Raw genomic sequence first — 13,874 nt, 5'->3', positions numbered from 1 at the left:
CCGCTCGGTCCGTACCGCCGGCCCGCCGGCTGTGCGCAACACCCGGGAAAACGTCTCTCGGTTCCTGCACGTGAAACTCGTAATTTGGCAAGCGGGCTGGAGCAATAACCAGTCATGGAAAGGAAAACCTGATTTGCATCTGGGGCCGGGGCCTGACGTCAGCCGGAGCAGGAAGCAGCGCTCGGAGCCCGCCGGGGATCGCTGGCAGTGTCGCGGGCTCTTTCCCCGGCAGCGAGCTCGCCTGCCGGGCTGGGGCGGGCTGTGAGGGCAGCCCGCGGAGAAGAGAAGGCTCCGGGGGAAAAGAGGCGAGGGCGGTGAGCTGCCGTGCCGCGGTGCCGGCCCGGCGGCACCATGCGCTGCTGACGGCCGCGGGCACCGGGGGCTGTCCGGAGAGGCACGGCGCGGCCATGGCGCTGCGGCAGCCGCCCCTCGCCCTCAGAGCGGGCTCGGGCCCGGCGCTCTACATCCACAGCATGCCCGCCTGGGTGCTGGAGGACTTCTGCCAGAAGATGGACTGCCTGAGCGACTACGACTGGATGCGATTCGGTGAGGGGCATGGCGCAGCTGGGCCGGCGCTCCCAGCCGGTGGCATGGGGACAGCAGCGCGCTGGGGACGTGCTGGAAGGACGCGAGGTTCGCGCCGGCCCCCGCGCTGCCCAGGGCTCGGCAGGGCACCAGTTTGATTTTGCTGTGCAAACACAGGTGGAATGCCAGACTTCTGTGGTTCCTTGGCTTTTCCTGGGCAGCCAGGCTCCGTCCCCTCACTCTCCGCGATCTTTCGCACTTCCCTCTCCAGTCACACTGTATTTCCTGCCACTTCTCACTGCCTGTTTCCACAACGTCCCTCACATCTGCTCAGATGTTCTATTTTTTAATTTCCTCCTTCTCTTCATGTATATTCCCTCATACTTTGTGCCCCTGTTTTTCTCGGTCCTGGCTGTGTACAGTCAGTAAGTACAGAGATATACTCCCTGAATTATTTACTCTTTTTTTCTGTATCCCCGTGCAAACAATTCTAAGCTGAATCTTTTCTTAGTACCTGCCTTCCTTTATTTGACATGACTTCCCTAACTGTGTGCTGAATAAGTTCTTACCCCAGTTAAACTTCCTGATGTAGGGTGGGATTCATCTCTGCTACGTTCAGATGCATAAAGCTGTATTTCCAAAGTCAGCCGTGGTGAGAACTCAGGAATCTTTTCTCCACAGAAAGACCCCAGGCCCTAGCCTTTTCCCTTCAGGCACAGCCCCTCTGAGACTCCAGCTCTGGGGCTGCGTCCAGGTGTGTGGGGTGGAGCTGGGACACACGAGGGGAGGTGGGTTTTATGCGGGTATGTGAGCTGGGAAGAAAACAGCGGGGTGACAGGCGTGGCCAGGATTGGGACACATTGTGTAGAGTCAGCTTTGGCACAGGATCTAAAAATAGCTGCATTTCTCTGATAGCTTTATCGGAGTGTAACTAACACACAGGTGATTCAGTTATTGTTTGGCTCACCACAGCGAAGGGATTTAGGAATGCAAGTGGGAGTGCAGCCACTCCACTGACTGCTGTCACCTGTTTTGGGAGAATCACCCCAGGAATTTAATCTAACCTATCTTTGGTACAAAGTATTAAGGAGAAAGATTACAGGGAAAATATGCTGAAAAGTATGAGTGGGTCTTCTTTTCAAGTGTCTGTGATAGAACAAAATTTTTCCGGAATAGTTGAAGGAAGAAAAGAGATATCTTACTTTAGGAACAGAAATTTCTTCATGTCCACATAGGTAATTTATTGTGATCCTTTCTTTTAAAGGAATGCAAAAGCAAACTGTGTCTCACATCTTAGCCTGCCCTGCTTGCCCTTGCCTGTTTTTTTCTAATCTTTAAACAAATACCCATTATCTCACACCAGCCTCCTATGTGATCACCGATCAAACAGAGCTACGGAAGATCAAGTGCATGGAGAAGACAGGGATCAGCATCACGAGGGAGCTCATGTGGTGGTGGGGAGTGAGGCTGGCGACAGTGCAGCAGCTCCTGGACCTGCTGCAAGGGCTGCAGCTTTACCGAGCGGCCCAGGTCATCCTGGACTGTGAGTAGCTGCCCCTTCTTCCCACGGCTCTGTGCTGCTCCTCACAGCACCCAGGCCCCTCTCAGGACATCTCCCTTGCTAGCTGACGAAGCTTTTTGTTAGAAGTCACATCCCGTGTCAAATTCTAAAATGTCTCCACTGATTGTGATTCTCTGCTCACTCGAGTAAAATTGGTGGTGCGAGGGAAGAGGTGACACAGGTGGACTCACTGGTCCCCGCAGCTCATCACCCATCTTGGACCCTTCAAGAAGTGCCAGGAAGGTGGGCTGTGGCCAAGCCAGGGCTGGTGCTTTTATACATCACACAGGGTTTCAGAACACAGAGGCTGCACAAAGGGCCTGGTCCTGTGGCACAGGATCACATCCTGAGAGACAGCATATTGCAGCCCCTGCCAGGATTGCTTCCAGTCCCAGAGCAGGTTCCAGCAGTTAGCCCTGAAACACAGACACAGCACAGACAAAACCAGTCACCATCCCTAGGGGGAAACACTGGCCATCCCTCTGTGGGTCTGGTTTGCTCCCTCTGGTGTGTCAGTATGGCCATTGCTTGCACAATTTGCACCTGGCGTAGGTACGACAGGGCATTACTTGCTTTCCCTTATGCTCCTGTCAGTTACTTTCTTTTTTTTTTTTTTCTTTTTTTTTGAGCTTTTCTCTGTGTCTGAATATGCTTATTCAAGTGATCCCTCCTGGGCAGATACAGAGGATATGTTGCTTGTTCTGTTGGGCACTTCAGAAAACTAAGTGGTCCTTACATCACCATAATTCAGTTCATTCCTACTTAAAGGAATCAGACACAGCACAAAGGGAGATCTTTTGCTGGCAGTTACTTCCCAAAGAGTTCTACATCCATTCAACAGTTTATTGCACCCTCTAGGCCCAATTCTGAATGTCCATAATGATGTTTTCTATATCAGTTCTTTTGCTGCGGTGCTGCCGTGTTTGTCTGACATGCAGGAAGTTGCAAAAGTCATGAAAAACCCTGAAAAGTAGGTTGAGTAAGGGAAGTGATGCTAAGTTCTGAGACTTCTAGGTTAAACCATGTGAGGGAAAAGCCAGAATACAGGGATTTGCCTACAGAATGAAGGGACTGTCAGTTTTGACGAAAGATCTGCAGACTGTTTGACAGCTAGTTTTAAAACCCTGTAAAATTTGGGATTTCATAGCATTCTAACACAGTAACATTTTAATGTTGATGTTAATTTGAAGTCCGATGTCCTGATTAGGATTATTTTCTTGTCACTGATTAGAGGCAGACTCTATTTTCCTGGTTATCCTTATCTTCCCTTTGCTCTGTTTTGAAGGGACATCGGCCTCTAGCATCACCAGCCCTGAGAAAGAAGAGCCAGAGCCACCCAAACCGATCATATCTGCACCTCCCACAGAAGGCAAAGGGAGAGACAAAGAAAATGCCATGAGTTTGTTGCCCTCCCCAGACTCCTCACACCTGGGAGCAGTCCCAGCAGGCAGTAAGTACAGTACTGGGCTCCGAATTTGCTTTGACGGGAAATGACTGCATAGCCAAGGCTGCTGTGTGTTTGTGGTCAGGATTGTACAACGAAGACACTGGTCTCCCAGATGGGCACAGCTGAGTGTCTGCTGTTTTCCTAGCCCTGCTCTCCTGTTTATTCCTGACTTCAGCACACGACCTCCTGGTTGTCCTTCCTTTGGCTCCCTTGGCCTTGAGAGATGCTGGCTGTATCTGTCCTCTGGGATCTCAGGATGATTCCCAGGTCTCTGAATGCCTTGATCCCATCCTGGCTCCATACAAAGTCTACACCAGTGCATGCGTGTCCTGCCCCATGTCCCTCTCTTCATGCACAGTAAATCTAGGCCAGCAGAGAGCTGGGCAGGGGTCAGCAGCCCCTCTGCTGGGAGAGGGAAGGGGAGAACCCCAGCACATACTGGGGAGAGCATCTGCAACGGCACAGGCACAGGGAGCTTCATGTCCCCGGCCAGGGCTGGAGAGGGCTGCACAGCCATCCTGCAAAGAAGAACCTGGAAGAGAGCTCCCTGCCTTCACACAGAATTTCACAGTTTGACAACTTGTCAATTATTATCCTTGGTCAAAAAAATTAAAAAGAAAAAATCCCAGATCTTCATAATTCTTAGACCTTTGTAGTTAGTCACAGGTGGTGGTATTACAAAAATAAGGTGTGTTTTCAATGCTGTTATCTCAGTTTCAGGTGCTGTTTCTGAAGGAGCCTTGTATTCCCTCCCTGCTCCACCACCTCCCCCGAGAGACCTTTTGAATTCCCTACAGTCCAATCCTCCTGTTTTATCCAGTGTGAAGGTAAATCCCCTTAGTGCTCACTGACTATGCAAGGAAAATTGCCTTTATGACATTCTGTCTTTTTTCAGTTAAAGTTTATCCCCCTACTTGTACAGAAACGTTGCTGTAGTGAAAACGTTGAGATCGATACAAAGGGTTTGGACTGAATACAGCACTAATGCTTCAGTTAGATTGCTTGTGGTTACATCGCTTTTTTTGCCAGTGAAGGACCAGTGAGAGAAAAATTTACAGTATTACTTCCTGCATAGCTCAGAAGGGGTAGCATACCCCCAAATAGCAACTGAATTTGAAGGTCTCTCACATGTAGATTTTACAGAGGGCTTACATTTCTGGGGAGATTGCAGGACAGGACAGTACATACCACGGAATTGTCAGAACCACATACCTCTTTTCATTTCATTGTACACTTAAAATGTGGTTTCTGCTCAAAACTGGGCTAGTATTGAATTTAAGTCATGTTGTCCAAAGCCTTGTGTAGCTGGCAACTGAAAATCTCCCAAGATAAAGGTTCCATCACCTCTCTGAGCCCCTGTTCAGGTGCTTAGCCATCACAGTGGGAAAAATGTTCCTCATGTTCCTAATGATTTCAGCATGAAGTCTCCTGTTCCTTCCCCCCCACAGTTCTCTCATCTTTCATATAGTCTGACTAGACCTGTCCTGTCCCCAAAGTGTTTCCCAGATCTGTAGGCACACCTTAGTCCCATCATGGTTGTTCCTGGCCTATTTTCTTTGGTTTATTTTGTCTGAGGCTTTAAACTCATCCACAATAACATGGTCCAGGAGTAGCAGCCAGGAGGGAAGACTGACTCAGAGTGCAGTAGTTTCAGAGTTTCTTGAGAAGAAGTTAGTGCTTTATTTCCTCAAGTTGGGTGCACATTAAGGTTGTGAAAGCTGCATGATTAGACTCCAGTGGGACTATGATTATAGTTGGTATTAGGACTTAACACACTGGTAGCAACAAAATATTGTGCAACCGATGCTAGATGCTTCAAAAGTAGATATGAAGTTTACCAGAGCATAATTACATTGTGAAGGACCCACTTTCTCATCCAACTGTTTCTTAATATGTAACCCAACTATAAAGATTAAGATCTTTTGTAAATTGGACTAACATCACTTCACATAAATGTATGGACTTTCAAACAAAACTAAGTCTGTTTCCTGGGAAAGGTGGAAATGCAGATTGGGAACTGATTTCAAGTTGCTCCTACTACGCAAAAGTTTTAGATCATCCTAACACATCAATACAGGAGTTACCTACACCCGAAGCAGTGATTGCATAGTACCTTTCACAGTTTCATTCAGCAATCACAGTGATTGCTTAAAACATGGGAAGGAAAATATGACACTGAAAGAAGGAAAAAGCATATGAATTATCATGTAATATAAATATAATATAATATAATATAATATAATATAATATAATATAATATAATATAATATAATATAATATTATATTATATTATATTATATTATATTATATTATATTATATTATATTATATTATATTATATAAACTTGTTTCTTCTACAAATGTGTAGCCTTGCAGCTCTTCTACTCCTCAGCAGGAGACGATGGCTGATCTCCCTAGCGGGAGTCTCCTGTGGACCCAGAGGGAAATTGCTAATGCCACAAACAGTTTCAGTGACAAGAACAGAATCTGTGAAGGTACTTTTGCAGATATCTACAAAGGTCAGAGGAACAACATGGTGTTTGTCATCAAAAGACTCAAAGAGGCAAGTACTGCACCTTTTTCTAGAAGAGGCTGTGTTATTAGCATGACTTGCCCATTAGCAGTTGTTGTTTAATATTGTGTGGGGAAGGAGCCAGAATAACTACACAAGAGGAGAGGTAAAAATGAAATTATGTAAACAATTAAACCTAAATTCAGAAAACACTCTTTGATGAATACTTTATTCATGTGAGTAGTTCCATTAACTTCATAGATAGGAGTAGCCTGCAGTATAGCTGCCTGCATTGATGATTGGATCAGGGGTGTCTTTACACTAGTTTTTGTTCTAATTACCAATTAATTGTTGCCTTTGACCTAATGTTGCCATGAGTGGTACTTGCCTGTTTCTTACATTAGCTTGTCATCTAGAGACTACCAGATCTGTATAAATGCAAATGACATTCTCTTGCATGTTTTCATTTTTCAGCTGGAATGCACAAGCCCAAATTCCACCCAGAGGTTCTTTCATTCAGAAGTGCAGATTTGTTTTCGGTGAGTGGTTTGCTTTCAGAGGCAGTCATTCATGTCCCACTCGTGGTCTGCTGCTGGGTGTTCCATCAACACTGGGGCATCTGCTCCAGGCACTGTTCTGAGCTGGGGACAAGCAGCCTTGTGCTGCCTGTGTGGGAGCCCTGGGCAAGCAGCACAGTGCCTGGGGCTACTGCTGGTCCTGGCTGAGCTGGCACAGCCACTCTGCAGCCTTGGGGTGGGGAGGACACAGTGCCCACCTTGTATCCCCTGCTGCAATGCGATGGGCTCTTGCTCAGTCAGCCTCCTGCTGTCTCCTGCCCAGGACCGTGTTGTGCCTCCAGCTGTGCTTCCAGCTGCAGCACACCATTCCAATTGCCTTGAATTCAGGAACTTACTCCAGCTCAGGAATGTATTTTTCTGCGTTGCTCTTACATCATTTGCAATTCACTGCTGATCTGTGCCTGCAGGTGTTGCCACATAAACATTCTGCAGCTGCTGGGCTTCTCGGTGGAAACTGGATTGCACTGTCTGATATATCCGTACTTGCCCAATGGCTCCCTGCAAAACAAGCTTCAGTGCCACGTAAGAAATAATCTGGGTCTGCCACCTACTTGTGATTGCAAGTCCTCTCCTGGAATTCCAGGAAAAACAATAACATCTCTTTGATTTCTGAGAAACAGACAGGAAAAAAAAAGGTGCCTAAGTGCCTTGGCTGCAAGCACCAGAAAGGCAGCAGCTCTTCTCCTGGAGTTTGTAGCTTTGCCTGGAGCTTGACTGGGACTCAGCTAAGCCTTTGGTTTTCTAAACTACCAATGTCTTACAGTGTTTTATTCCATTAATTACCAATTTTTTCCTCCTTTCCTTGCAGGATGATTCTGCTCCACTCACCTGGGAGATACGAATTAGCATTTCATTAGGAGTTGTCAGAGCAGTGGAGTATTTGCATAATTTTGGAATTCTTCATGGGAATATCAAGAGGTGAGGACTTTGATTTCCTTGGTCACCTGGTAATTTAAGGATTTCTTTAACAATCATGGCTAAAGTTTATACAATTTGGAAATCTATTTGCTGTAATTTCTGCTGTCTCTTGTTCTGTAGGGCCTTTACCCCTTTTTTTTTAACCTGTCTTTCCTAAATGATGGAAGTAAATTATTTTAAAGTAATTTTTGGGTGCTTGTTTTTTCCCCTTCTTGCTTTCTAACATTCTTAATCCTTTCAGTCCTATGCATGAGGCCAAATGCTGGACGCTTTCAGTGCTTAAGTTTAGAAGTATAAAACTAATTCTTTGCCTCAAGATAAAGTAATGATTTGACCAATATTGTTATTTGTCTGTCATTATCGCAGCTCAAATGTCTTGTTGGATGAAAACTTCACACCAAAGCTCGGGCATTCTGGACTGCGATTGCACTCTTCTGAGAAAAAATCAGAATATGCCATGATGAAAACCAAAGTCCTACAGGCTTCTCTTACCTACCTGCCAGAAGATTTTGTCAGACATGGGCAGTTAACAGCAAAAGTGGATATATTCAGCTGTGGTGTGGTATGTTGCCTTTTTTCCATGCTCTGGTTTATTTTTTGATGCTTCTAGACAAGAAATTGAATGTAAGAGCAAGTACCTCATATGGTTGTTTTACTGGCAATTTCACATTATAGTTGCTGGCTCTATAATGTGTTGAAATCATGGTTTTAATTGTTCACACTCCAAATATATCTCAGTTTGTGGCAAAATGAGGTGAATCTTTTGAACAAGAGAAACAAAAGTGTTTTTTATTGTAAATAAAGTATTACTGCTGATGGCTTAAAACAAACTAGAGGCTCAAAATTCTTTCAGACTCACCACATGAACTTCTACAAACATTGCCTGTTCATTTGAATTTCAGCTAAAATAATTGATAGTCTATGACGTTCACCCATCTCCAGGTGTTTCCATTTAACTAGGGAGTTACTCTGTTCAGTATGATTTCTTATCTACATTTAGCTTTACTTTATTCTTATGCTGTGTTTCAGCAATATCTATTGAAGTATAAAATCTGGGCTCTGGAGGTAGATCTAAAGACTCATAAATGCCCTGAGCTGGCATTGTTAAGCCATCTGAAGTAAAAATATAATATCAGAATGCATTGAAAGTTCAATATTTTTTTAGTTAGAAACTTATTTTTTAAAATTATAGTAAATTCTGAACAAATAATTTTATCTTTCAAATACACTTTCTAGGTCTTAGCAGAGATATTGACTGGGATTAAGGCACTGGATGAAGACAGACACCCGATTTACCTGGTAAGGAAAAGCAGCAGTAATGAACACCAATACAAATGTATGGGGCTGCTGTCATAAAAATAATTTTGATTTTATTTAAATACAATTTGATATTTGCTGTCTGCTGTACATGTCCTGCAGAAGGGAAGTTTAGGAGCCATATCCTGGTTCCATTAACGTCAGTAGCGTGCCTGCCATTAGAACAGAAGCACAACAGATATTCACATTTTATATACCCACTCATGGGTGCTGGCCCGAATTGCATTAGGAGAGACTGCAAAATAAAGAAATATTTAAGAGACAAGGCTTTGTGCTGAAATGCTGCTGCATATTTTCTGTGTGCCAGAAGGAGGAGGTATGAGCCACAGTGAGTGGGTAGGCAGGAGCTGCAGAAGCTCTTCATCATGTTTATCAGGCGTTTGTCTTGTGCTCATGCCTGGAACTGATATCCTCACCAGTTTCCCAAGCTGAGGTAGAGCTACATGAACCACTTTCACAAGCAATCAGAACAGCCAAACTCACTGAATGCATTAAAACCATCTGTAGAAAGCAGCCTTCACCTGCATTCCTTTGGTGGCACGTGCTCCTGATTTCCTGTCTGGCTGAAGCCTTGGAGAGGAGAACAACAGTATTCCCACAATTTGCAAGCAATTCAGAAGTGTTCAGAGGGGTTCAGAAAATCAAAGATCCTACGTTCCTGATTTCTCTAACGTGTTATAAAAGCCTGTGTAAGAATGCTGCTCTACACAGTGTTGGCTCTTTTTCATCCCTATATAAATGAGCACAAGCCAGGAAGAGTTTGCCCTGCTTTAGGGAATTTGACAGTGGACACATGAAGAGAAAGCCACTGGCCTTTTTCTCTCCTGTGAGAACAAACATTTCAGTCAGCTGCATGAACAGAGATTAATAAAGGTTTTCAGTCTGTGAATCACACATTGAGGAACACCAATGACAAATACACAGCAATGCTGATTCTCAGAGATTCAGACAAGAATAAATGCTTGTGTTCCTTTTGCCTTCACTAATGCATCTCCTTCCTTTGAACAGAAAGATATGATTGCCGACGAAATTCAAACAGCAAAAGAAAACTCAAACTCCAAAGTAAAAAATTTGGAAAAACTGGCTGCCAAGGAAATCTGCTGCAAATACCTAGACAGAAAAGCAGGGCACTTGCTGGAAGAGGTGGCTGTTGATTTTGCATCAGCCATCTGCTTTTGCCTGAGAAAGAAGAATTTGAACATAGCAGAGGTAATATTTTAAATACATTGCCAAGATTTAAGTCTCCCTGTCATCAGGGTGTAAAGCTACAACATTCATGTCTTGCTTATTTTTGTGAGTGTTGACGCAGGAGAATATGTGTAAGCAGGGGTACAGGAATTACTATGCATTCACAGATTTGGTTGTTAAAAACAGGTACGTGAAACTATGGAAATGGCTGAAAACAAATTAAAAGATCATTACATCTGTGGAAGCAGCACTTCTGGATTCTCCATGAACACTCCAGAAGAAACTGATGATGAGACAGCCAGTGTGAGCGTGGATGTGCCTTCTGCAGCGGGGAATAAAGAGGAGAGCAGGCAGGCAGCAGTCCTGACCGGCGGCAGCCCCTGCGCGCCTTCCGCGGGAGCTGCGGCACCCGACACGTACGGCACCTACGTGTCACGGGTCCCTTGTGAATCTGATGAGTCCAGTAGCTTCGTGTGGAATCCTCCAGAAAAATCCACCGGGGACTTACCTAGCCGCAAGTGCACCAATTCAGAAAAGGTGGCAGTCTGTGATGGCAGCATCAAGCAGGGAAAGCCTGCCCAGAGGCTGCAGGAGAGAAGCCTGGCGTGCGCCGGAGGCGATGGCATCCTGGAGACAGCAGCTGCTGCGCAGGGAAACACAGAGCTGGACGCGTGTGCTCCACAAGGTAAAAGGGCCCTCGTCTTACACTGCTGGGACTAATTACTCTCTCTTCTCCAGAACTGCTTAGGTTCCTCTTCCTACTTTTAAACACATATCAGTAAATCTTCTGTCCTTGGTTATGAATTTACTAATAAATCTACAGAACATTTAGCAGTTTTCTAGCAGATTTTTTCCTATGCCAGTTTTGTTGTTTGGTTGGTTGCTTGCTTTTTCTTAAATTTAAAATTAACATCTATTCCTTAGACAATCAATGGATTTTTTTCCCCTCACTCTTTGGGCTTTTTTTGTTTTTCAGCCTTAGCCAGAGAGACATCTTGGAAAATACAGATAAATGATCAAAAAAAGAAGCTCATGGAAAATATTTTGCTGTATGAAGAGGACAAGATAAACAGTTCTGAACTTTTTGAATCTTAAATTGGATGGATTAATTAGCAGTGGCCAGCTCAGAAGAAGAAATAAGGACTGTCTCCTCATTAGAAAGTTGGTAAAAGTGTACCTTTCACTAAGATTAGGTGGCAGATTTTGATCAGGAACACTAGCCCTGACTGAAGGAAACGAGAAGTACCACATAGAGAAGCACCAGAAAATACCTGTTCTTTAGCAGATTAGAGCACAGTCCCACTCTGTACCCAGAAATGCCTTCTGCCTTTCCATCTGCAATGTGAAAAGGAATGGCAAACACACGTGCCAAAATACTTTGTGGTTCATTTGCAGAGTGTTTCAGGAAGCATCTGTTGGTCTCATTAAACCACAGTCGCAGGGGTTACAGAGCACACACTGAGCAGTGGAGGCAGCAATTCCCTGTGCTGTTTGCCCACTGCCTACAGCAGCAGGAATCCTCAGAGCCCGTGGGGAGGTTTGCCAGTGACTCTCTCCCGTTCCAAACAATCTTAGTCCACATCCTCAGAACCACTGCATTACCAGAGAGAGGGATTTTTATGCAAGTTCTCAGAATGTTGTACACAGCTTCATCTCGGTTTGAACTGCACTGACCACAAGTGTAGGTAATTAACTCCAGCCACTTTCCTCTACTCTGAGCGTCCCTCCACAGACACATGTGGCACCACGTAAGTCCAGCCTTTCACTTCACTGTTGGGAGCTCTAAGACTGTGTTTAATACTTCATAGGAGTATTTTTGGAAATTATTTTTTCCTAAGTGTCCTTTACATGGTAATGTTTCTCATTGTGTTTCACATAGTAGCTGTTGTATATTTTGGATTAGGGAAAAGATTTTAAATTAAAATAGCTTTGATTTTTTTTATAGGACACTTGAAACATAATTTGTTGTATTTATTTTGGCAATGAGTCAAAGATAAGCTAATAAGGGGACTTGTTGATGGTTCCACACTCACCAGGCATTCTCAGAGGAATCCTTGTGGGTGTCCTTTAGCTGTAGGAGCAGTAGGAGCCTTGGTCTCAGGCCCAGGGATCAGATGCAAAAAAAAAATAGAAACTTGTATGCTGGTGTATTTATGATCAAGTGAACCCCCCCCCTTAAGAAAGTATCGCTTTTTAAAATTATATTTATTATTTTTATTATTGCTAGCATATTCCACTTGTGTGCAGTCTAGGGAAAAACTTTATTATGGACCAAAAGAATTATTAGTGTATGTAGCTGAGTTTACAGAGAGGTGAGCTGCCTCCTGAGCACGGGGAATAGGGCCTGATGTGCAGAAATGGCTGCAATTCACAGTGCAGTTCAGGAAACAAAAATAAAATTAATTATATGTAATTTTTGTCAGTGGAATTGCGTACTAGTATATATTCCTAGCTTTACACAAAGGCCTCACACCTTCTATTTTTGTACAATACATGGTTCATTGTATGTATTATTATGAGCAAGTAAAAGTATTTTAGCTAAACATCTGAGTACTGGAATTATCTACACATTTCTCAAGTTATTCTCTACACTAAAAAGTGGTAAAATTCCTTAATTATAAGTGCCTTGGATACTGTAGTTGTATTTACCAGTGTCAGGTTTTTTTTTTTTTTTTATTTTACCAGAATCAAATGAAGATAAGATTACTACTGACATAAGAAACATTGGATACTCAGATTGATCAATAACTGCTTCATTCTACAGGAGATTTATCAAGATAGTTTGTGGCACTGAAAATGTAATATTCATTGTTTTTCACACTGAATTTTTTGGTATAGTCTGGGAGACCCGTGGTAAAATCCTCACGTCTTCTCCAGAAAGGAATGCACATAGATACACTGCAGAGCGGAATGGGAAACACAAGAGTTTTAAACTGAGAAATGTAGTTCGTGCACAGTTCTGTTTCAAAAAAGTGCTTTAGAGGTTTTGTTCTCCTGTAGTCACCAAATGGAATTGTTATTCTTTGTCTTGTACTCGGATAATTTTAAAATACTCTGAGATGATTTAGGAAGTCTTACAGAGTTACCTAAGCATTTAGCATGACATATATAAGACACTGTGTGATCTTACATTAACACTGTTATGTAACTTGGCAATTCACAAGCCAGTTTATGCATTACCATTTACTAATAGCTTTTTGAATAAAAAACCTGAAAAATTCCTTTCTTTCTAGCCTGCTTTTTCATGATTTATGGCACAGAAAATGTATCTCTATTTGGGCAAAAGAAGCTCAAGGTCACTTTGCTCTCAGTGGTAATTATTAGTACAGACATGTTTATTCAGTCTTCATTCACTGTCAAATAGCCGATTTTTTTTTCCCTCTGATGGCTCCAGAGAAAAATGTCACCGTAAGATTCATTGGAGAGATTCCTGCGGGGCTGAGGGGAGCGGGCGCGGCGCCCTTCCCGCCCTTCCCGCCCCATCCAATCACGGCCGCCGCCGCCGCCCCGCCGCCCAATCAGCGCCAAGGGGCGGGGCTGGGCCCTGAGGGCCGGGCGGAGCTGCCACAGTCCGGCGGCTGTCGCTTTTCCACCGGCTAACGGGGGCTTTAAAAATAACTTCAAAGTGCGTGAATGGGCTCACGTCCTTCTTTCTTCACTCATGACAAGTAAAGTTGTAAGAGCAGGAAAGGGAAGCTGGCACTGCTTACGTTCTCCCTGGGAATTGCCAAGACCAAAGGAAGAGCAATGGCTTTGTAAAGCCTTGTCTCATGATGTACCATGAGGAAAAAAAAAAACCCCACCAACAAAGCCAAGCTCTTGCAAAGCT

The 13,874-nt window shown here is 44.1% G+C and overlaps 1 protein-coding gene across 2 annotated transcripts; it reads left to right on the top strand.

Annotated features, from left to right (window-relative positions):
• Positions 1 to 107: 107 nt before the first annotated feature.
• IRAK2 (interleukin 1 receptor associated kinase 2) lies at positions 108 to 13,270 on the top strand. Of its 2 annotated transcripts, none has more exons than XM_053953974.1 (13): positions 108 to 546; positions 1,889 to 2,068; positions 3,372 to 3,536; positions 4,248 to 4,360; positions 5,901 to 6,095; positions 6,519 to 6,583; positions 7,030 to 7,144; positions 7,431 to 7,540; positions 7,907 to 8,102; positions 8,777 to 8,839; positions 9,866 to 10,066; positions 10,232 to 10,730; positions 11,022 to 13,270. In XM_053953974.1, the coding sequence occupies exons 1-13, from the start codon at positions 408 to 410 to the stop codon at positions 11,138 to 11,140; spliced, it is 2,160 nt and encodes a 719-aa protein (XP_053809949.1). In that variant the 5' UTR covers positions 108 to 407; the 3' UTR covers positions 11,141 to 13,270. The 2 variants fall into 2 exon arrangements, with proteins under 2 accessions (XP_053809949.1, XP_053809948.1); XM_053953973.1 differs by having other exon boundaries at positions 346 to 546; positions 5,928 to 6,095.
• Positions 13,271 to 13,874: the final 604 nt, after the last annotated feature.

Source organism: Vidua chalybeata, chromosome 12, assembly GCF_026979565.1.
Source record: "Vidua chalybeata isolate OUT-0048 chromosome 12, bVidCha1 merged haplotype, whole genome shotgun sequence".
Lineage (NCBI taxonomy): Eukaryota > Metazoa > Chordata > Aves > Passeriformes > Viduidae > Vidua > Vidua chalybeata.
Note: the sequence above shows the minus strand (reverse complement) of the source record. Positions and strands in the feature narration are given on the sequence as shown.